Genomic DNA, 22,567 nt, shown 5'->3' with positions numbered 1-22,567 from the left:
CCCCTTTTCCCATTCCCTACCCCCACATACATGGCGTCTGTCATCAAGCACAAAGCAAGCTTGGTAAAGCAGAGGAGGGAGGGCGCCCCTGAGAGTCAGCTGCTGAGAACTGAGGTGGCTGCTAGGGATGTTTCCCAACAGGGGGGGGGGCAAGGGGGGGAATTGGTGGGAACGAAGCGAAACAAAAGCCCCACGAGGATTGCAATAACGATGCGCTCTCAGTGACGTCATCGGTATAGGACTTGTGCCCACAGACAGTAGAGTAGAGCTGGTATTTTGGCAAACAAGAGGGGCACACTCATCCCGCCTGACCCCTGACCCCAACAGCCCAAATCACTTCCAGGTGATGGAAATCTGAGTCTTGATGAGGTCATCCATCAGAGGCACTGGGGTGCCGCTGTGGACAATGGAGGTGGGGTGGGGGGAGCACTGCAGGCTGGGAGGTGGTTCAAGCTGGCACAGAAACAAGAGGAAGAGGTCCTGAGTCACTTGTTCATAGAGGCTCGGAGGCCCTAGTGGCCATGCCGCCACCACAGCCCAGGGATGCGGGGTGTTAGGAAGCGTCCCCGGTGCTGTAAGGGAAGAACTTGCTGGCTCTGTTGGGTGTGGTGGGTCTGGGCTCTGCTTCCTCACTTAGTTTGAAAAACATTTCCTGTTCTCGCTTCTTTTGGTTCAAATCCTCTTCCAGGGCCTGTGGAAGAGAGGGCAGATGGTGGTCAGTGGAACGTCAGTCATTCAGTCACAGAGCAACAAGGCCTCCTCTGGACAGCTCCCACGCAGGCTTCAGGGATTGGGTGGAAGGTCTCTCCTTCCTCACTCTGAGGCAGGCACCCCCTCTGCCTGCCAGGCGCCTTCTGAAGTGTTCCCAGGCCGAGGGCAAACCCTGAGGAAAGGCTTGTTAAGGGGTCTGGGCAGAGACTTTCCTGGTGGGAAAAGAGCCAGGTGAATAAAGAGAAGCCAGGGGAAAAGATCTAAAAGCAGGAAAGAGATGGCAGGAGGACAACATGCTCCCCGTACCAGGACATTGCCTGCTGGTGTGCCTCTGCCCCTCTGAGCATTTGACCCTAGGATATTGGGGGGGGGGGGGACGCATGGCTAAGCTCCTTAGGTAACAGGGGATGCTTTCCAGCTGGCAGGCAGCACAGGAGCTCCCCTTGGGCACATGCTTATTTATCCAGATAAACAAAAACCTACCAGAAAGACTTCCCAAGGGTGCTCACACGGGCGCACCAGCACAAAAAGGGAGAGGCCCGGAGAACATGGACCATCAGGCAACTTGTCGGAGGGGAAACAGGATTTATGTAAAATCTTCACTTAAGGCTGGCAATTAGGACAAAACTAAACAGGAGAGATGGCTCAGTGGGTAAGAGTGCTGTCTGTTCTTCCAGAGGTACTGAGTTCAATTCCCAGCAACCACGTGGTGGTTCACAACCATCTATACAGGGATCTGATGCCCTCTTCTGGCCTGTATATATGCAGGCAGAGTATATATTTATAAAAGAAACAAAATCTCCTTTTAAAAAAGAAAGAATAGCCGGGTGGTGGTGGCACATGCCTTTAATCCCACCACTCGGGAGGCAGAGGCAGGTGGATCGCTGTGAGTTCAAGGCCAGCCTGGTCTATAAAGTGAGTCCTGGACAACCAAGGCTACACAGAGAAATTCTGTCTTGGAAAAAGAAAAAAGAAAAAAAAAAGAAAGAAAGAATAAAACAAAACAAAATGGGCAATGAAGGTGCATGCTTTAGTCCCAGCACTAGGAAGACAGGCATATTTCTGAGTTCGAGCCCAGTCTGGTCTACAGAGTGAGTTCCAAGACAGCCACGGCTACACAGAAAAACATGGTCTCGAAAAACAAAAAGCAAAAACAAAACCTCCTGAAAAATATCACTGTATTGGCTCAGTGTTGCACTTGTAAGCCACAGAGCCCAGTAGCATGTGAGCCCCCAGGGGTGCAGCACATGAGCCTTCCAGGGGTACAGCGCCTGAGCCTCCCAGGGGTGCAGCATGTGAGCCTGCTGGAGGCAGCACCCAGGGTTCTGCTGCTCTTTATGTACGGGGTGGTTCAGTGCACACCCCAATTTCAAAGCTAGGAATAGCTGAGCAGCTGCACCCCAAAACTGCAAGATGTTCCAAAACCTGAAAACTCTGAAGTGCCAGTTTGATGTCATAGTGAAAAACACCACTTCTGACCTCACAGAATGGGTCTCCATCAAAGGGTAGGGGTATGAAAAAATACCTTCTACTGTGCAGGACTTGGGGACACAGCCGAGTTTGTCTAGACTTGGGTCTTGCTATGGCGTGTGTATGAAATGTTAGCAGAGGCTTGTGTGCCTGAACATTTAGTCCCCTGAAGCTGGTGGGGTGAAGGCGTGGCTGGTAAAGCTGGGGTCATTCCTGTCATCTGCCTCTATAATGCGACCAGCACCTCAAACTCCAGTGTAGCCAAAACAACCCTTCTGTCCGGTGTTCTACCACAGGAGTCAAGCCAAGTAACTAACGGGCCTTGTGAGACGTCTCGTTATACATATGCAAATATCCCAAACTTGGAAGAAACATCTGAAACCCCAAAACACCCTGGCTCCCTGCTGAAGGGGTGCGCAGCTTGTGGCGCTGAGCAGGGACCGAAGGCTGCGTCTCAAGCCCTGCTGTCTGTCCCCTGCCCACCACAAGCATTCTTCCTCCAAAGCCTTCGAAAGCCACCGGCAGCAGCCTGTCTCCTGCTGTGTGCCAGATAATAAGCATTTAAACATGAGTACTATATTCACCTCATTTCTTCCATGTCCCCCACGTGCTCCCCTCTACTTCCTCTCACACCATGGCCTCTTTAGTTATCACTGTTACATATGTACATGCATGTCTGTAAATACTGCCTGTTGAACCCACTTATCGTTGCCCATATGTAAACATAGTAGAGACGACTGCCTGAGGTTAGACAGCTTCTCAGGGGGGCTCGTCCCTGGAGAAGACTGATTCTTCTCTCAGCAGCCAGTTAGTTACCTCTATCTCTTCGTCTAGACTGAGGCCCTGTGAGAACTCCCCCCCCCACACCCCCATGCTGGAATGTCAACTGGTGCCAAGTCTTGGGGGGGGGGCGGAGCGGAGTTCCTACTGCAATCCACAACTGCTATCCTAGGGCAAGATGGGCCCTAGGGTAAAGAATGGGTGCTCTCTAGTCACACTTACTTACAAATGGGTAATGGGGCAGACGTAGCCCACAGGCAGCAACCTGCTAGCTTCTACAGACACACTTTAAGATGCAGGTGCGATTTTATAGTCTAGAGGGGCAAGTTGAGGAGGGAGGGCAGACAGGCCCTGAGGCCTTGCTCTGCCCTCACACTGACCCTAGCAAATCAGGAAGTCTGCACTCACTTAAAAGGAAGCCGTCTGAATTCTGCTAAAAATACTCCATAGGGCATGATATAAAGTGGGAGACAGAGCCCAAGGCTGCTGAACTTAGCGCAAGAGCACAAAGGACTATCACCTCTGGGCCACCACGCCAGCAGCAAGTCAGGCAGCTGTGATGGAATCCTGCCCCAAGGCAGTCCCCCAGGCAGAGTGTAGAGCCAGCTCTCTAAGAACACGCCTGAGAGATCACCTAAGGTCACAGGCAGCGGCTAGGAGAGATGACTGCTCACTTCAGACCCTTAGGATGTAGACAGGAAACAGTCGCCCAGAGGCTGTTCAGGCAGGTGCGTGTTCACTCCCTACGGGTTTAGAGTCAGAAGTTCCAGCAGGCCACAGCTTGCCTCCTGTCTAGATACAAAAACCCTCAGGATGCCAGGCCACATGGGGCACAAGGGCATCTCTCTCATCAGAGTTTAAGGATGACTATGCTGGGCCAGGAAGTGGTGGCACATGCCTTTCTGGGTTCCCCTCCCCGGTTTGTTTGTTTGTTTTGTTTTTCAAGACAGGGTTTCTCTGTGTAGACATGGCTGTCCTGGACTCACTTTGTAGACCAGGCTGGCTTCGAATTCACAGGGATCCACCTGCCTCTGCCTCCCAAGTGCTGGGATTAAAGGCGTGCGCCACCACGCCTGGCCTGGTAGACCAGCCTGGTCTACAGGACTACACAGACACATCTTGTCTAAAGAGAGAGAGAAAGACAGACAGACAGACTGAACGAATGATTGAATGAGTAATGTGACTCTGCCTTTGACATGTGCTGTGGGCTGATGACTCTACAATCTTAGCGCTGCTGTGACCACACTGAGGCCTGTGATGATTAGCTAGCTGTGTTAGTTACTTTCTCATTGCTGCAACAGAGTAACTGATGAGGGCAACTAAAGAAGAGGAGTTTCCTTTTGGCTCAGTTGGAGGGTATAGCCATCATGAGAAGGCAGGTTGGTAGGAGCACCAGGCACCTGGTTATCCTGCGTCTCCAGTGAGGGCTCTGTATAGACCTCAATGACCCAGGAAGGCTCCCTTCCTCAGAGCCACAGCTTAACAGAGCCCAGCCCAGCCTGACTCAGGCCTTGTGAGACCCTGGAGAGACCCCCAACTTTTGAATCCTATTCCTATAGCATTTGATAAAGAATGCAGTTTAAACTGCTATGAGTATGGCTTTGGTGCTGGGGACATAACCCAGAGCATCACGCATGCTAGGCAGGTGCTCCCCCCACCTCTCCTCCCATCCCCCCCAGAGCTCCACCCCAGCCCCAGCACAGTGATTTACACATTAGGAAACCAATTCAGAAAGTAAACTAGCTGACTGGCGCTGGCCTTGGACCTCACGGAGTGACTTCTTGAGAGAAACTCCCCAAAGCCTGGTGCCGTGACTGACCGATGCTCATGGCATGCCCTCTGCTTCCACAGGGCAGGGTCCTCCGCCTCAGGTGCATAGGGACCAGTGCAGAGGGCTGCCAGTGTCCGGCACAGCAGGTAGCTGGGTTCCCCGTCTCTCAGGCACAGACCAACTTTAGGGGTGCCACGAAGCATGGGTGCAGAGGCAGGAGGCTTCAGATGTCCTAGGCAGGTTCCCGTGGTGTGTCACCCGGCAGCCCAATGCAGTACCTTTTTGCGGGGCCGAAGCTTGTCCCGCCATTCCTTCAGGCTCTGGTTATGGCTCCCATCCAGGGTCTTCAGCTTCTGGGTTTCATGTTCCACCAACAGGTGACACTTTTCGTTCTAGAACAGGCAGAATAGAGGTGAAAGTGAGGAGGCGGCACAAAGCCTGGGTAGCCAGACCCACCGCCCCTTTGCGGGTGCTGCTACCACAGGCTTGTTTCGCCTTTGTCATTATCCACAGGCCTGCAGGTGGTAAGACACCTGCACCAAGCAATGCCTGGAGGACTATTCCAGAAAACTACTGGGAGCAGCGTCCATGGGTGGGCACACATGCCATGGTGGAGGCCAAAGGACAACTGTGTGGAGTCGGTTTTCTCTTTTCACCTTTGCACGGGTTCTGGGGATCAAACTCAGACTGTTAGGCCTGAGCAAGCACTCTGGTCAGTGAGCTTCTGTGGGCTTTTGACATCACCTAAGTTGTCTGGGCTTGTAGAAAAGTTCTGGGCTGGTAAGATGGCTCCATGGGCAAAGCCTGACAAGCCAAGCCCAGTCCCCAGAACCCGCTGTGGAAGGACGGCAGAACTGGCCCCCAAAGCAGCACGTGTGCGCCGGGCATGAACTTGCCCAAACTCACACACGCACACAAACATATCATAACTAAACAGATAAAACTACAGCCTGCAACTGCTGGTCCCAAGCCATCCTCTCACTGACAGTTTTCAAGTAGCAAGACTGTAGGTGTGTGGCACCGTATCTAGCTACAGTGGGGTTTTTCTTTTTTTAAGGCAGCCCAAGCAGACTAAATCTGAGTATATAATCACTGACCTACAGAAATTATATGTATAACCGTGCACCGTGTCTAATCACATCATATGATATGTGCAACTTACATGTGGCATCTCTTGCCTTGTGCCATTTCCTCAGGGGTCATCACTGGTGGGGAACATGGCGGAGGCTCTCCCCACCTCTGTTATAGGCTCAAAGTCATCTGCTTTATATATATTTTACCTGAAATCTATGTAGTAGGTCCCTGTTGACTTCCTGCAAGGACTCAGTCCTGTTACAGGAACTTCTAAGGCCTTTTTTATCTGGCTACTACAGGCCTGCAGGCGGGGAAGGAGAACCCCCTCAGAGGGGTTTTATTTGGGGCCTCAAGCTGAAAGCTTCTGGGAGTTTATAGATTGGTCTCGTCAGGAATACTTAGGGCAGCGCTGTGTTCCTGTGACCATGGTGTCCCTCTCTGTGGGTCTCTGTCAATACTCACATAATGCCACGAAGAGGAATGTGTCTGACCAAAACCCACATGAAAGAGTCCCTGCCTGGAAGCCTCCAATGCTGGCCATTTCTCAGCAGCCTCTCTGAATCTCCACAAAACTGCCATGTGTGCCCAAAGGCCTGAGCAGTTTCCTGAAGTTGACAGACTGGAGTCCAGCACCGGCTGTCAAGTACAATGCCTCACTCCACCACAAGGGGGCGCCAGGTACCAGTTGCTGGAACTGGGCCCTCAAGGGTTCTGTAACTTGAAGTCCAGGCCGGTGCTAGCGCTTTCGGGTTCTGATGGAAAAACACCTCCTAACTTGTTGATATCCCAGATGCTTGGGGCCAAACTAGGACACTCAAACAGGGACACACAAAGCCAGGATTCCCACACAAGCAAAGGAACCCTGAAGCATGGCAGCTGCCAGGCCCTAAGTTCCATTATCCGCTTCACAAATCTACAAACCAATCCTGCCAAACAGGAGCCATCACCTCCACACTACAGCTATTTTAGAGAGCTGAAAAGTAGGGCTAGGAGGATCCAGTGTAAACAGCCTGAGAGTAGCATCGGCAGGCTGTCATCAGCTCACCTGGGCTTGACCCACCAGAATGTCGCCCTGCCGTGGAGCCCATGGCCTCTGAGCACTGCCTGCCTTGGGGGAAACTGAGGCACGGGGCTGCGTACCTGCAGCTGCTGCAGCTCGCTCATGTTGCTCTCGCACTGCGCCATCATGTCTCGCATCTGGTTCTCGTGTTTCTGCTGCTGCTGGAGCCTCTCCGCCTTCTGCCTCTTCTCCTCCTGCTGGGAGAACTGCAGAGAGGGGACGCTACTGTGGGTGCTCACCTGCATGGCTGGGCGGGGCGGGAGTGGGGGAGGGGGAGGGGGGTTGGCCTCCCTCAGCCTCAGCCGCAGAGGCCCAACCCAGGGGAAGCCCAGGCCGCCTCAGGCTATGATCTCACTATTGAAACTCTTGTCCTGAGTGGAGGAGACCCAGCCTCTGTCCTCACACTGGTAGGGACCTGACATGATGTGACATGTGTGAGGGCAGTACATACAGAAACCACAGGGGCCTATGCCACGCAGGAGACGTGGATGGGACACGGAGACGCTGCGCGTGGGATCATGGAAGGGGCCGGTGCTAAACCAACTTGATCAAGGAAGGCTCCGTCTACCAGGGGAGGATTCTCCCGGGCTACCGAAGCTTCCAGGACACGAGTGACTTCCACACTGGGTCGTGTCTAATATGTTTACCCCCTTCCGTGCTGTATGAGGGCGGTCCTTACCAAGTTCTCCCACGCCCACTGCCCACGGCGCACCAGACGCGGCCCCACCTGCTTGATCTTCTCGCGCTGCTCGGAGGCACTGCCTGCGCCGCTGATGTGCAGGCTCTTCTTGTACATGGCCATGCGCGTCTTGCCATCACTCCTCTGGATCTTGGGTAACCGCGCCTTCTCCTGCTGCTGTCTGATCTTCAGCTGCTCCACCATTCGCTGGTTGTAGCGCTGCATCTGTTCCCGCTCCTGGAGGGACAACGGGCAGAGGTTGGGGGAGCTCGAGGCATGGAGGGCGCTCGGGAGCCAAAGGCCACCATGCTCGACACAGGAGCCCAGGGTGCCAGCACGGAAGAGCTGTAGTTCACTTCTACAGTTCAATCAATGACATCCGTTCTTTTTTTATTTTTAAAGATTTATTTATTTATTATGTATACAGTGCTCTACCTGCTTGTGCCCCTGCAGGCCAGAAGAGGGCACCAGATCTCTTTAGAGATGGTTGTGAGCCACCATGTGGTTCCTGGGAATTGAACTCAGGGAGGGCCCTTGGAAGAACAGACAGTGCTCTTAGCCTCTGAGCCATCTCTCCAGCCCCCCCCCCCCTTTTTTCTTTTTACATGTATTTGTTTTATTGGGCGTGGGAGGGCCAAACATGAGCATGACACTCAGGAGACAAATCGAGGGAATTCGCACTCTTCTTCCACTATGAGGGTTCTGGGAATCGAACTCAGGTCATCAGGCTTGGTGGCAAGCTCTCTTATCCACTGAGTCATTTCACCAGCACTGGTTTTTTGATCTTTTGACATTAATGTCTCTGACTTCTGATGCTTGAGTCACAGCTGTCTGACTTTGCAGTGGTGTGAAAACGTTGCCATGCAGCTGGACCCAAACTTGGAACTTGGATTGTTTCCTGAGTGAACAAAATCTACCACACTGTTCTGAACCCTGAGCAGTGGCAGTGAGCCACAGCTCTGTTTGTTTGAGACAGGGTTTCTCTGTGTAGCCCCGGCTGTCCTGGACTCGCTTTGTAGACCAGGCTGGCCTTCAACTCACAGTGATCTGCCTGCCTCTGCCTCCCAAGTGCTGGGATTCAAGGCGTGCACCACCACCGCCAGCTGAGCCACAGCTCTGGTTGGCCACATGCTCCTGGGAGGAAATACCCTACAGTGGGCTACTTTAGACCTGTGCTATTAAGCTAGGAGGCCCGCAGGGCATGTGGCAGAGGAGCATTTGTAATATGTTATTTTTCAATTAAGGATTGCTGCTGGGGATGGAAGTCCCCAACAAGTCAAGAAGCAGCATCTTTGAACTGAGGGTGTTGGTGTGAGCGAGGGAGCTGCCTGCCTCACCCCGACCCCAGCCTGGACCCTCACCGTGGCTGCCCTGTTGGGTGTTGACATCAAGTTGCCCCGGCTCCCATCCCGCCTCACCTTCTCGTGCTTGCGCAACAGTTCGTGCCGCTGCAGGAAGTACTGGTCCTTAAGCTGCTGCTTTACCAGCTGATGCCGCTCCTGCAGCTGGTGCTCCTCCATCTCCCACAGGGCTGCCTCCCGGTCTGCAGAGGACACGACACCCACATGGTGAGGAGAGCCGGGAGACGGCACAAGTCTCCCACCCCCACCCCACCCCGCCTGGATTCCTGCTGGGACTGAGAACCAGCCTGCTGGGCTCAGAGCACCTGGGCTACCTCGCTAGGCCATATTGGCTGGTCTGAGGTGAGCCATAGAAACTGAGAGCCAAAGACTTAAAGAGAGGGCAAGCCCCAGCAGCCTGGGAACGAGTGAGCTGCGGTTGGACTGACCCCCACCCCCCCAGCTTCTTCCTCCACCAATGGCATGGGCACACCCCAAAGAGAGAATGTTCTTGGGAGACATCGCTAAGGAAAATCGATATAACACCCCTTCTTTTTGGAGGGGCAGAGGAGAGGGGTTCTGATGGAGAGCCTGTGTGGAGATGACTGGGTGAGAAATCCCATGAGGAGGCAGGTCCTCACAGACACCGAGGCTGGAGGAGCCATGGCCTTGGGCGCCATTGCCTTTCTGTTGCCTCTAAGTCATTTGGGCTGTGGGAGCCACTTAAGCAGCATCAAGAGACCAAGAAGCTCAGTACCCGTCTCGGTTGCCTATTCTATGCACTAGGATCATAGGAGGAGCTGTCTCGCAGGGAGAAGGTGAGGACGTCAGGTGTGGCAGCCAGCACGCAGTGGGGCAAGCGGTGGCCACACAAGCTGTTGTGTCTGCCTGCCACGCCTGCTGTGGTAACTGGTACCCTTCCTCATTGCTGACTTCCCTGGGGAAGGGCTGGGAGGGCTGCCTCTAGTCCCATCATTCAGGGTGACTCTGGACCCCACCTCGGAGGAGCTCTTGCTTCTTGCTGAGGCACTCTCGTTCCTTGTCACAGATCTCCCGCCTGTTTTCTGTGGTGAGCTTCTTCATGGCCAGCTCCAGGTCATTCTTCTGCTTGGCTACAAAGTCCCGGTCCTACAGCAAAGGGACAGTGAGGCCTTACACAGACATGCTTGGGTGACTCAGCTCTCTTCCTCTCTCTGGGAAGATGAGGGCCTGTCCGCCTCTCCTCACTAGCCTTGGTTGGTTTGATTACATTGTTTATGTGTGTGAGTATTGTCTGGCGTGGGTGTATATGCATCGCATGTGCCTGTGGAGGATCTCCTGGGACTGGCGTTATCGGTGGCTGTGGGCTGCACGGCATGGTTGCTGGGAACCAAACCCAGGCCTCCTGCGAGAGCAGAAAATGCTCTGAGCTGCTGAGCCATCTCCCCAGCCCCAAGCCCTGTGTTTTAAAAAGTTATCTGCTCATACTAATTGCATGTGTGCACAGGCACAGTGTGCCATTCTGTACATGTGTGCCTGGTGTACTGTGTTTGGGGGACTCATACGCCCATCACCTCAGGTAGTTATCAGTTTTGTTGATGGTAAAACATTGAAGACCCCCCCCCAAAAAAGAAAAAAAAACATTGAAGACCCTCTTCTTCTTGTTGTGTCACCCTTCTGTGCTACTGAACACAAAACCTGTTTCTTCCCTCCCCACCCGGAGGGAAGAGACAGGTTATGAGGTTCACTAACAAGAACAGGAAGTCCTGCCTGCCCCCCCCCCCCCCCGTCAGCAACTCTGCAGCGTGCCCTTTCCAAGCTTTGATTTCTTCTGAAAATGGAAAAGCAAAGAACTCCTACCCCAAGGCACCCCAAACACTTGATCATACCATGTCAAGCACCTGTAAACCTGGGCTACAACTGTCTGCACCCAGGGCTGAGGAGGCAGACTGCGCAAAGACCCCACAGTGAAGAAAATGAGAACATTCCAGTGAGGGGGAGAGGCTGGACCACAGGTTACGGTCAGGCTGGGAGGGGCCGAAAGGGCTGGGCAGCAGCAGGCAGAGTGAGGAGGTGGCCTCAGCGTATGCATGAAGGGGAAATGATCTGAGGGAAGAAAGGGTGACAGCCAGATTTGGATTTCATATCCACAATACCCGCTGGCTCCAAAATAAAGAAGTGCAGGGAGAAGTGGGGAGAGCAGCTGTGAAGCTGGGAGAAGCAGGGGGAGCAGCTGTGAAGCTGGGAGGAGCAGGGGGAGCAGCTGTGAAGCTGGGAGGAGCGCTACAACAATGGTGGGATCCAGCAACACTGAAAGATTCACAGGTCCAAAGGCTGGAGAAATATGGGTGCCTAGATGGATGGAAATGTGCACTGTGTGTATATGTCTATCTGTAGTGTGTGTTTAGGGTGCATGTATGTATATTGTATGCTATGTGTTGGTGTGTGGGTGTTGTGTGTGTTTAGTGTGCTATTGGGGGATGTGTGTGTTATGTGTATGTCTGCCGTGTGTGTGTGTGTGTGTGTGTGTGTGTGTGTGTGTGTGCATGTGTGTGCACCATGCTTCAGGAAGATATGAAGGAGTGGAGAGAAACAAGAATGACAAAGGGGGTGGGGGGGGGGAGATGGCTCAGAGGTCAAGAGCACTGCCCGGTCTTCCAAAGGTCCTGAGTTCAATTCCCAGCAACCACATAGTGGCTCACAATCATCTATAACGAGATCTGGTGCCCTCTTCTGGCCTGCTGGCTCACATGCAGGCAAAGTACTGTATAACCAAACAAACAAACAAACAAAAAGAATGACAAAGGTTCTGGCCTCTCAACAGGGCAGAGGCAAGTTCCTCCTCAGGACATAAGAGCAGAGCCACGTCTGGGAGTTCAAGGCCTTGATGTCTTTTAGACACCAAGGCAAGCAGGTGACATCACTGAGTTGACAGGGGATGTGACATCCGATCAACCTTGCTGTAAGGCAGGCAGGACTAAAGTGCAGGCTGCAGTGGCCAGAGATGACAGGGTTCACCCAGAGAGAGCACCGGCACGCAAACAGGAAGGACAGTGGCAGGACCAGACAATGATGGGCTGGACAGGAGCGGGCGGGCGGTAAGAGGGGGCCAGGCGCCGTTGGGGGTTCCCGAGGCTCAGTGAGCGAGGCTGGGGACTCACGAGCAGCTGCTTCTTCTGTGAGTGTTCTTCCATCTTGTGCTTCATGCTCTCCTTCCGCTGCTGCCGGGGCAGTTTCTCCACCTCGCTCCTCACCTGCAGCAGACATGGCAGAGGGCAGCTCGCACCGCAGCCCTTCCCACGCGCACGGTAAGCACCAACCGCACAGATACGCTGTCAGTATCTAAGCTCTCCACTGTCAGTATCAATTTCAATTTCTGAGATGTTTCTGCTTCTGTGGGAGCCCCGCCCGCCTTCTACGATGCTGTAGTCCCTAAGGTGTGGGTGGGTGCACTCCTTCAAGCCACTCCTCTCCCCCTGCCCTGATGCGGGGCTCTAGCCTGGAGCGGGACGCAGCGCATTCTACACGTACCTGGCCAACAGGGATTGGCTCAGGGGAGCACGTGACCCTTTGCAGGGGCCATTGCTGAATTGCTGGGGGAAGCTGGTCTCTTCCCTGGGGGAGGATGTAAATCTCTCCAGAGTGGGGTCTGCCAGAGAGGACAGCAACACAGGGAAGGAGCTGCGCTTTTAACCTCTTCCTAGCATCGCACTAGCCCCAGACCCGCACAGTGGAGTAATAGAAAAGGTATCGATAACTCCCCCAGGGACCTCGGGTTTCTGGCCGGAGAATCAGGAAATGGATGGCAGGCAAGCCCGAGGCTGGGGGCCAATATCACAAGGAGAACAGGAGGAAAATGGAAATCCTTATTTATAGGAATGAGCGTCCCAAAAGCCTCAGGTCAGTCCTGCGTTGATCAGCACCGGGACAAAGCCAGAGCACGTGAGAAAGGTAGGGCGGGTCTTAAGTGAACCTAAGAGGCCTGTGTACCGACTGAAACAAAAAGAAACGTACAGGGTTGCAGGTCCTGTGTATCTTAAGCGGGGTTACCATATCCATTCCAAAGGGACTACTGAATGGTAAGGGATGCACATCCCATTACATGCTGGGAGAAACCGCTACACAGATTACACAAACAGGCAAATATTTAAACCAACTATGAATTAACGTGGAGTGCTAAAAATATCCAAGCACCCCCAAAGAAATTAGGCAAGAAAAGGGAAAACAGAGGAACAAAAACAAGAGGAAGAAGCAGAACACAATTCCTCACATGTAAACAGCAGAAACGGCCCGTGTACAGGAACAGAGACCTGCAGGCTGCATTTTGGAAAACAGTCCAACTACATACAGTCAGCAAGAGACCAGTGCTACTCAACAAGTTAGAAGGGTAAACGATGTCTTTAAAGGCTTACTTAATGTTTACAAATGGTGTGTACTTGTGTATGGTCTGTGTGGGGGCGTGCTCTTACACACCTGTCTACACAGTACTTTCCTGTACTACTTCTCTGTCCGGGAAGGCCAGATATGAGTTCTGGGGTCCTCTACAACAGCAGTGTTTTCAACAGTTGCATCATTTCTCCAGCCCCACAAAATCTATTCTACGGAAACCCTAGTTAAGAGAAAGCAGAGACTAGGCAGTGGTGGCGCACGCCTTTAATCCCAGCTCTTGGGAGGCAGAGGCAGATGGATCTCTGTGAGTTTGAGTCTAGCCTGGTCTACAAAGCAAGCCCATAACAGCCAGGGCTCTGTTACAGAAGAAACCTTGTCTCAAAAAACAAAACAAACTAGCAACAACAAAAAAATCAGTGCCAGCCGGGCGTGGTGGCGCACGCCTTTAATCTCAGCACTTGGGAGGCAGAGGCAGGTGGATCACTGTGAGTTCAAGGCTAGCCTGGTCTACAAAGTGAGTCTAGGACAGCCAAGGCTACACAGAGAAACCTTGTCTCGAAAAACCAAAAAAATCAGCGCCAAATCAATGCTCTTGTGCCAATATCAGGCTTAGTGAGGAAACACTGAACATGTTCCTCTTTTTTTTTTTTTTTTAATTTTTTGAGATGGGGTCTCTCTGTATAGCCTTGGCTGTTCTGGACTCACTTTGTAGCCCTGGCTGGCCTTGAACTCACAATGATCCACCTGCTTCTGCCTCCCAAGTGCTGAGATTAAAGGCGTGCACCACCACGCCCAGCGAACATGTTCCTCTTGAGACTAGGAACAAGGAGGAGCTATTTCTGCTATTTCTAGCCAACTTCCTGCTGGAACAGGAGCCAGCATAACAGGGCAATAAGAGGCACATCAACTGAATAGAAGAAATGAAACTGTTTCTGTCCATACAGAAAACCACAAAGAATCTACCAAAAAAAAAAAGAAAAAATCCTATTATAAGACAATAAGGCTAGACACAAGACCACTGCACAAACAACGATATATCTCTACCCCCTGAATAATTAGCTAAATTGATACTTTTAACTTTTTATTATTGTTATTTTGCTTGCATGCATATCTGTGCACCATTTATGTGCCTGGTACCAACAAAGGCCAGAAGAGAGAATTGGGATCCCCCCAGAACTAGAGTTACAGACAGTTGTGAGCCACCATGTGGATGCTGGGGACTGAACCCAGGTCCTCTGGAAGTACAGCAATTGCTCTTAACGGTGAACCATCTCTCCAACCTCCTAAATTGATAATTTTAAAGTATCTTATGAAAGCACCCCCAAAAGATATAAGTATAATTCTAACAAAACAAGAATGGACATGTATACTAAAAATTAAAAGTCATTTACAAAGGCTTTTAGGTAGCTATTAATGGCTTATTTCCAGTGAGAACCAAATGTAGTTTTGACCCAGGAAGTTGTTTTAAGAGTTCTCTAACTTGGGCCTGGAGAGATGGCTCAGAGGTTAAGGGCACTGTCTGCTCTTTCCAAAGGCCCTGAGTTCAATTCCCAGCAACCACATGGTGGCTCACAACCATCTATGAGATCTGGTGCCCTCTTCTGGCATACAGGAGTACATGCAGATAAAAAAAAAATATTAAAAAAAAAAAAAAAAAAAAAGAGTTCTCTAAGTCAGGCTGGGCGTGGTGGTGCACGCCTTTAATCCCAGCACTCGGGAGGCAGAGGCAAGCAGGTCACTGGGAATTCGAAGACAGCCTGGTCTACATGGTGAGGCCAGGACAGCCAGGACTGCAAGAGAAACCCTGTCTCAAAAAGCAAAAAACAAACAAAAACAAAAACAAAAGTCACTAACAGAAGCTATCAAAGAATATATGTGTATATAAAATGCCTGTGGGTAGAAGGTTTCAGCGTTGTTCAAATGGCCATGCTACCCAAACTGACCCAAAATCCTGGTAAGGCTTCTTTACAGAATCGGCGAGGTGAGGCCACACTGTGTGTGGGAAGCACAGGGTGAGGCCACACTGTGTGTGGGAAGCACAGGGTGATGCCACACTGTGTGTGGAAAGCAGAGAGGTGGCTCTGGCAGCAGCTTCAGGGCACACACCATGGATGTCAAGGTTTACTAGAGCCTAGCTTCACAGACACTGAAGTCCTGGTGAGGGACAGACAGATGAACCCGTACGCTGTACGGAGCCAAAGAGCACCAGACCAGATCTGTTTCTATATGGTCGACTCCTTTTCTACAAAGACAACTTAGCAGAGGAAGGTGGGTATTTCCAACACACAATGCCGGGACAGACATCTCAAAGCAAGCGCTGAGCCCATCCATACCTTATCCCTTACAGAAATGCAACTCAAAATGCTCTCATGGGGATGTACAAAGCCCAACACGGTAAACTGCTAAGACACTGCATCCCATAGGGCTGTGGGAGGATTTCTTGGCTTCTTAAAAGGCGCACGCCTTTAATCCCAGCACTGGGGGGGCAGGGGGAGTAGGCCCAGAGAGTCGGATCGCTGTGAGTTTGAGGTCAGCCTGGTCTACAAAGCAAGTCCAGGACAGCCAAGGCTACACAGAGAAACCCTGTGTGTGTGTGGGGGGGGGGGGGAATCACCCCTAAAAAACTATTAGGCTTGCAGGATAAGCCTCCGGCAGAGAACAAATATTTGCAAAACAATAACTCACTAAGTACTTCCAGTCTAAATAGAAAAAGAACTGTCAGAATTCAGAAAAACAAACAAACAAACAAACAAAAAAGCAAACCAATTTCCCAGCTAAATAAAGGAGCAAAAAAAAAAAAAAATTTTTTTTTTTGAACAAGGAGGCAAAGGAAGAGATGTGTGTCAGTAGCTATTAGTGACACGCAAACCCAAAGAAACAGTGAGAAGACGCCACCTCATACCCATCAGGGTGCCTGAAATAAAACAGTGAAGTTGACAAGACCAAGTTCTGGGAGAAGTGAGCAACTGGACTGCTCATGTGTCATTGTGGAGACAGATAGGATCCAGAGCATCTGTTGAGTGCTTACTGTGTCTCACACTCTCTTCCGTTTGCTAAGTCTCTGCACAATGGTCTTGGGTGTTGCAGGCTGAGTCCGGTCCCATGTTTTCTGGCCTCTTTGCTTTAGGTGGAATTCCTATCTGCAGTGTTACTGACTCTGGGGACTTGAGAGAGACGAGGTACTGTCCTGTGCATTTACAGGATGTCAATAGTGTCACAGCTGTGTGAGCAACAAACTGCCCTACTCCATCCCCCAGCTGAGACACCCCCTAAAATGTGTGTAGACCCTGCCGATGTCCCAGAGAGCTGGGGACAGTAGACTGCTGGCTCAGAATCACAGGGTTACATAAAATTCCTAAAGGAATAGTTCATCTGTGCACCTCTGTATCAGGTATGGCTTCCAGTCCCAGCTCAGTGGCCGTGAATGCCACCGCGCAACCTAACAGCTAGACCCAAAACTGTGCTTTTACAGACTGATTGCTTTGTGGGGCCGGAAGGTTAAAAGTGGCAATTGAGCACAGGCTCTGAGTTTTCTGTCAGAGGCATGGAAGACATTAGAGACAGTCTTACATCTGAGGATAGAGGGAAGAGGCAAAAGAAAAAAAGCAGAGCCCTGTGGGACCACTTGGCAAAGAGGCAGGCCCAAGGACTCACAGGACCATTTACACACCAGCGGGACCATTTACATGCCAGAGGGACCATTTACGCACCAGCCCCGCTCTCTGGCAGGCACGGCAGAGCAGAAGAAGGAGTTCCACCAGGTGGCAGATAAGCTACATTCCAGGGCAGTGAAGTTACCGACTGTGCTGGCATCTCATTTTCCCAACCAGAAAAACAATCTCGTTTTCACCTAAGAAGTCCCCAGGGCTTGTGCAGGGCTAGGGAACTCTGAACCATTTAATAAGCCGAGCTTCATGACAGGGACACTTTCTAAGAAACAAGCCATTGTACAGTTTCATTAACATGCAGACCGAGTAAAAACCTTCAGGGAAAACCTAAGGAAGCGGCTTTTCCTTCGCCACAGCTCCCTGGGCCAGCACTGGCACAGCAGGTGCATTGCACTGGAAATTATCAATGCCCCAGAGGGGAGCTGAGGGTGCTCGGCAAGGTGTGTGCGGGTTAAACGCAGAGCACACCGCCATATGGAAGCCCTGGACCTGTGGGAGCCCCCGAGTGAGGGGGATGTCTATGTGACTCGCTAAACTCACTGCTGGAACCCCATGGAACTCTGGAAAGAGAGAGTAAATGTGAGTCCACACTCCCCAGGCCATGGCAGTCAAGTCTCTGACCCGGAAGAACAGTGCCAGGGACACGAGCTTACTAAAGGGCAGTGGCCTCCTGAGAAGCTAAAACCACGTAGCAGTCAGGCTGCTGCTGCTGCTTCTCCTTCCCAGGAAAGCTTCCAGATAAACCAGCCAAGGAAAACAAAACAGAACACATGTACAATGAAACCAGGAACTTCAGTGTAACTCAGAACCTGTACAGCATGCACAAGGGGTTTCCTCCGCAGCAAGGCAGGGAGTCACAGCTCAGCCTGCCTTTGCACAGGACACAGGGTCTCAAGAGCGGCCCACAGCTCCTGATGCTGAGGAAGCTAAGGGCTGGGACACCCTTCTGTAGAGCCCCCAGGAGGGGGGGGGGGGGAGGCGGGTAAGCAGCTGGCAGCACCAGGTCTCCAGCAGAGAGCAGCCTGCCAGGGCAAAGAGTCTGGGAACCCAGGTCCTGTCATCTTAGGGTCAGGCATCTGGGTACCTCCTCCGCCTTACAACTGAGGGGAAGAAGACACCCCAAAGAGGGCAGAGCACAGGGGACAGAGTGTACTGGGCTCCCCACCTCCAATTTCAGGGGCCACTATCTCTTTCATTTTTCCATGCGCACTCTCTCTAACACAGGGTCTCTCTTGTGTAGCCTTGGCTGTTCTGGACTTGCTTTGTAGACCAGGCTGGCCTCGAACTCACAGTGACTGGCCTGCCTCCGCCTCCCCAGTGCTGGGATTAAAGGCGTGCACCACCACATGCAGCACCCATGCTCTCTTTCAGCTAAGAAGATGTAAAAAGCAACAGTCAGGCCGGGCAGTGGTGGTACACGCCTTTAATCCCAGCACTCGGGAGGCAGACACAGACAGATCTCTGGGTTGAGGCCAACCTGGTCTACAGAATGAGTTCCAGGGCGGGATATCCAAGGCTACACAGAGAAACCCTGTCTTGATGAAAACGAACAAACAAAAAAAGAAGCTAACAGAAACCACTTACAAAGGACCCAGTGGGGGTGGGGGTGGGGGGAAGCTAACACAGGAAAGTGGCACCCCTCCCCCCCCCAAAAAAAACAGAGAAAGGAAAACTGTCATGGCTTGGTGCCTGGGGCATTAGGCCTGCAGTGTGGCTGCCCCTAGGACTTGGGGTCAAGAGCTTTATGCAGCCCCTCTCTTAGGAAGGGGGGCGGTGAGGGCTAGTTTTGTGTCTTTGACACAGCGGGAGTTCTTTGGGAAGCAGGGACCTTAGATGAGGAAACCGCCTGCCCCACCAGACCGGCGGGCGGGATAGCAGGCGGGACGCTTTCTTGATTGATGACTGATGTGGGAGGGAGGGCCCAGCTCACCGTGCCTGGTTCTACCCCTGGGTCTGCGATCCCGGGCTCTATGAGCAAACAGGCTTGGCAAGCCACGACGATGAACCAACCAGTAAGCAGCACTCCTCCACAGCCTCTGCATCCACTCCTGCCTCCAGATCTAGCCCTGTTAGTCATCCACGACTCCCTGCCCCAACACACACACACACACACACACACACACACACACACACACACACACACACACGAACCGAAGGCCGAGATAACCCCCCTCTCCCTGCCCCAACACACACACACACACACACACACACACACGAACCGAAGGCCGAGATAACCCTCTCTCCTCTCCTTCCGAAACTGTCTCTGGTCACTGTGCTTTGCCACAGCAGCAGAACCGTAACTTAAGGGGCCAATCCTTAGAGCAGCCAGGCCCCGCCCCGCCCCCAGTCCTGCCCCGCCCCCAGCCCTGCGCCACCTCCTTCTTCATCTGCTTGAGCTGCTCTTGGAACTTGGTGTAGTCCCGCTCCTGCTCCAGGCGGATCCGCTTGGCTTCCTCTCTGCGGCGCACGCTGTGGTCCTGCTCCATCTTCTCCACCTGCTGCTTCTGCTGCCGCTCCAGGTTCTCCAGCTCCATGTCATAGAATTTCTTCTTGGCCTGGAAGGCGCACAGACTCAGGCCTGAGTCCCTTGCCCTGCCACCCTTTGCTGTGTGACCCAGGGCAAGTTACTTAACCTCTCTGAGTCTGTTTCCTCGTCTGACTTTGCAGGGCTATGGTGTGGCACTCCACAGAGGGGATTTTCTCTAGAGGTGATCCTATGGTACTCAGGTTCACTGTGACTTACCCAGCCTCCTACAACACTCTTCCACCCACACAAAACACAGAGACCAGAAGCCTCTGGTCTCCTCTCACTCACGTTGATTTCTTGTTCAAAGCGTTTGTGCATTTGCTCCAGCTGCAGCTCGTGCTTGCTGCTCAGCTGCGTCTGGTTCCGATGTTCTTCTTTCTGCAGAAGCCGAAGCTCCCGGAGTTCCTGGCGCCTGAGGATTAACAGGCACAAACATTTCCCAGTGAGAAGGGAGCCTCTGAGACCGCAATATTCACAGTCTGGGCCGTGGAAGGATGGATTGTGGAGCAGGATCCCACTGACTCAAGCAGAGACATGATCAGGATTCACTGACAGCATCCTTCATATATAAAGAGCATTTGCAGATCAATAAGGAGGAAGGAACTAACCACCACCCTCAAAAGTAGTACATACCATGAACAGACATAGAGCAAACAAGTGCAAAAACAAGAAGAAACTTTACAATTATCTATGATATGAAAAGAAAATATAAAAGAAAAATATTTCATTAAATGGACATGCATATAGGGGAATGTGCTACTCATATTAATTAGTAGAACACGTTGGAAAATGCTGGCAACCCCTTTATGCCTTTTGGCACCCTAGTTTCACTTCTGGACTTAATGGGGCTTTAAAAATATTTATTTATTTATTTTGTATACAGTGCTCTATCTACATGTATCCCTTCAGGCCAGAAGAGGACATCAGATCCCAGTATAGATGGTTGTGCACCATCATGTGGTTGCTGGGAACTGAACTCAAGACCTCTGGAAGAGCAGTCAGTACCCTTAACCTCTGAGCCATCTCTCCAGCCCCCCTTAATGAGGATGTTTTTAACAATGTCATTTATGGTTAATTTCATTCCACTGCCTCAAGATGAAGGAAATGTCCTTAGGACATCCCAAATTATTTCTATTATGGAGGGCTAGCCGCTTCCTCTAAAGCAGTGATGACGTCTGCACAGCCCTGGCCTCAGGTGCTCTGAGCCTCCTCAGTGCCCGGCAACCAGTGGTCCCAGGGAGCCACAGTGCACACTGACTCTCTGCTGTGTTCCTTGCCAACTGTAGACTCAGCACTTGCAGCTCATCTGCCAAGAAACACTATTTCCTCCCATGCACATGAAGACTAGGGTGGCCCAGCGGGGGCTGTTTGAGACACTAGAGTGTGTGAAGCTGCTCCGGGCAAACGGCCTTGCCTTATACCTTCCCTCTCTATCCACTACCTCTCCTTCTCATGGGAATCCCATCCCTGCTCCCTGCTGGAGGGAGGGCCCCAGCCCGAGCCTGAGCCTGGTGGTCTCGGACTGTCCTCTCACCTCCAAGCCAGCGTTTCCTTTCTATAGCTAAGACGTACACCATGACCAGAGAAACTGCCCTGACGGGACATCAGGGCCCGTCAGTATGTGCCATTTCCTTTTCTGCTGTGCCTAGAATCTTCCACTCTTCCCTTGCAGCTAACACACCTCCATAGCCTGGATCCTGTGTGGTCATCCCGCCAGCCTTCCCCCCGCCCCCAACCACAGACCACAGTCCCACCCTCCTTCTGGCCCGGCATTCCAAACTAAAGTTTTCTAAGACCCTGATACAAACTAAGAGGTCACCCATCCACCTCGGGGTGGGGATGGTGAGGTCCCTAACAACAGTCTTCGCTCAGCTCAGGCACTCACTACTGCGTCACCCCCTCCTTCCCTCACAGCGTGCAGCACAACAGAGAATTAGCCTGAGTGTTGTGTTTGGGAGCCATAGGTATAAGTTCAACCTGGGGGACAGCTTCATGTATCTGGATTTCTATTCCCACCTGGAAGATGACGCATGAGTGGATAATTGGGCGGAATGAGGATAAGTGGTAAGTGAAGAGGCAGGTGGATGGATGGGACGAGATAGATAGATAGATAGATAGATAGATAGATAGATAGATGGGTAGGTAGACTGTTAGTAAAAATTGAACCATTGAGATTTTGTTACAAACAGTGGATGGACAGATGGCTAACTGGGTGGACAGGCAGAAGGGCAGGTAAATATATGGGTGGATGGATGGATGAACGCATTGATACGTGGAAGGAAGAAAATAGGTCAACAGTTAGGCGGTCTGTGGATGGGCAGGTCGATGGGTAGGCCAGTGAGTGCACGGCTAGGGATTAGGTGGCTAGGCAGAGGCAGAGGCGTGGAGACGTGGGACTGTCGGTGGGTCACTGGGCATGCGGACGAGCGGGAAGATGGACAGAAGGAAACAGGTGACAGACAAACGTGCACAGACGGACATGTGAGTAGGTGAATGCAGGAGAAGGGGTCTCAGACAGCCCGCCCACCCGCAGGGTCAGTGTCTAGCGCCCGCGGGGCACCCACCCAGCCCCACACTGGTGCGCCCCTGGACTTGCCTGAGAAACCGCATCTCCTCGTCTTTCTTCTCGTCTTCGCTGATGATCTTGGAGGTGGTGATGCTCACCTCCACGCCGTCCACCACAAAGCGGCGCGTGCGCTTCAGGGTCTTGTTGTGTAGTTTGGAGCCCTGGCAAGGAGACATGTGCCCCAAACTCAGCTAGAACCCCACAGTGGAGAGACAGGGTGAGGCCCACAGCCTGAGCTCACGAAGGACGTGGCCAGCCGCTGTCCCCTCCCTCAGGCTTCTCAAAGGAAGCCTAAACGTCTGGACTTCGACCACCTTCCTTCTGCTGGCTCAGACTGCAGCCACCACTCAAGGCTCTTGACCCCCCCCCCCCCCGGGCCTTCTTGCAAAACACAGGCTGGACATCAAAAGGAGCCGTGTGGTCATCCTCACTGGCTACTGCTGGCTTTGCGACCCTGGGAAAGACCCTTGTCTTGCCTGAAGCTCAGCTTTCTCCACTGCCCAGGGGGTATTAAACCACCTTGCCTCCCAGATAGCCATGACGGCTGGATGAG

General features: G+C 52.3%; 1 protein-coding gene across 1 annotated transcript in view; it reads right to left on the bottom strand.

The window, feature by feature from the left end:
• Nucleotides 1–424: 424 nt before the first annotated feature.
• Nucleotides 425–22,567, bottom strand: part of Stk10 (serine/threonine kinase 10) — an 88,070-nt gene continuing 65,927 nt past the window's right edge. The window contains exons 10-19 of the mRNA XM_051167314.1: nucleotides 22,045–22,175; nucleotides 19,737–19,860; nucleotides 19,297–19,476; nucleotides 12,026–12,118; nucleotides 9,884–10,013; nucleotides 8,964–9,088; nucleotides 7,594–7,782; nucleotides 6,947–7,072; nucleotides 5,011–5,124; nucleotides 425–691 (exon numbers count right to left, since the gene is read on the bottom strand). Coding sequence (XP_051023271.1) covers nucleotides 554–691; nucleotides 5,011–5,124; nucleotides 6,947–7,072; nucleotides 7,594–7,782; nucleotides 8,964–9,088; nucleotides 9,884–10,013; nucleotides 12,026–12,118; nucleotides 19,297–19,476; nucleotides 19,737–19,860; nucleotides 22,045–22,175 — 1,350 coding nt within the window. The 3' untranslated portion in view covers nucleotides 425–553. The remainder of the gene's footprint in view (nucleotides 692–5,010; nucleotides 5,125–6,946; nucleotides 7,073–7,593; nucleotides 7,783–8,963; nucleotides 9,089–9,883; nucleotides 10,014–12,025; nucleotides 12,119–19,296; nucleotides 19,477–19,736; nucleotides 19,861–22,044; nucleotides 22,176–22,567) is intronic.

Source organism: Acomys russatus, chromosome 25, assembly GCF_903995435.1.
Source record: "Acomys russatus chromosome 25, mAcoRus1.1, whole genome shotgun sequence".
Classification (NCBI taxonomy): domain Eukaryota; kingdom Metazoa; phylum Chordata; class Mammalia; order Rodentia; family Muridae; genus Acomys; species Acomys russatus.
The sequence above is the reverse complement of the archived record's forward strand: the minus strand, read 5'-3'. Positions and strand labels throughout refer to the sequence as shown.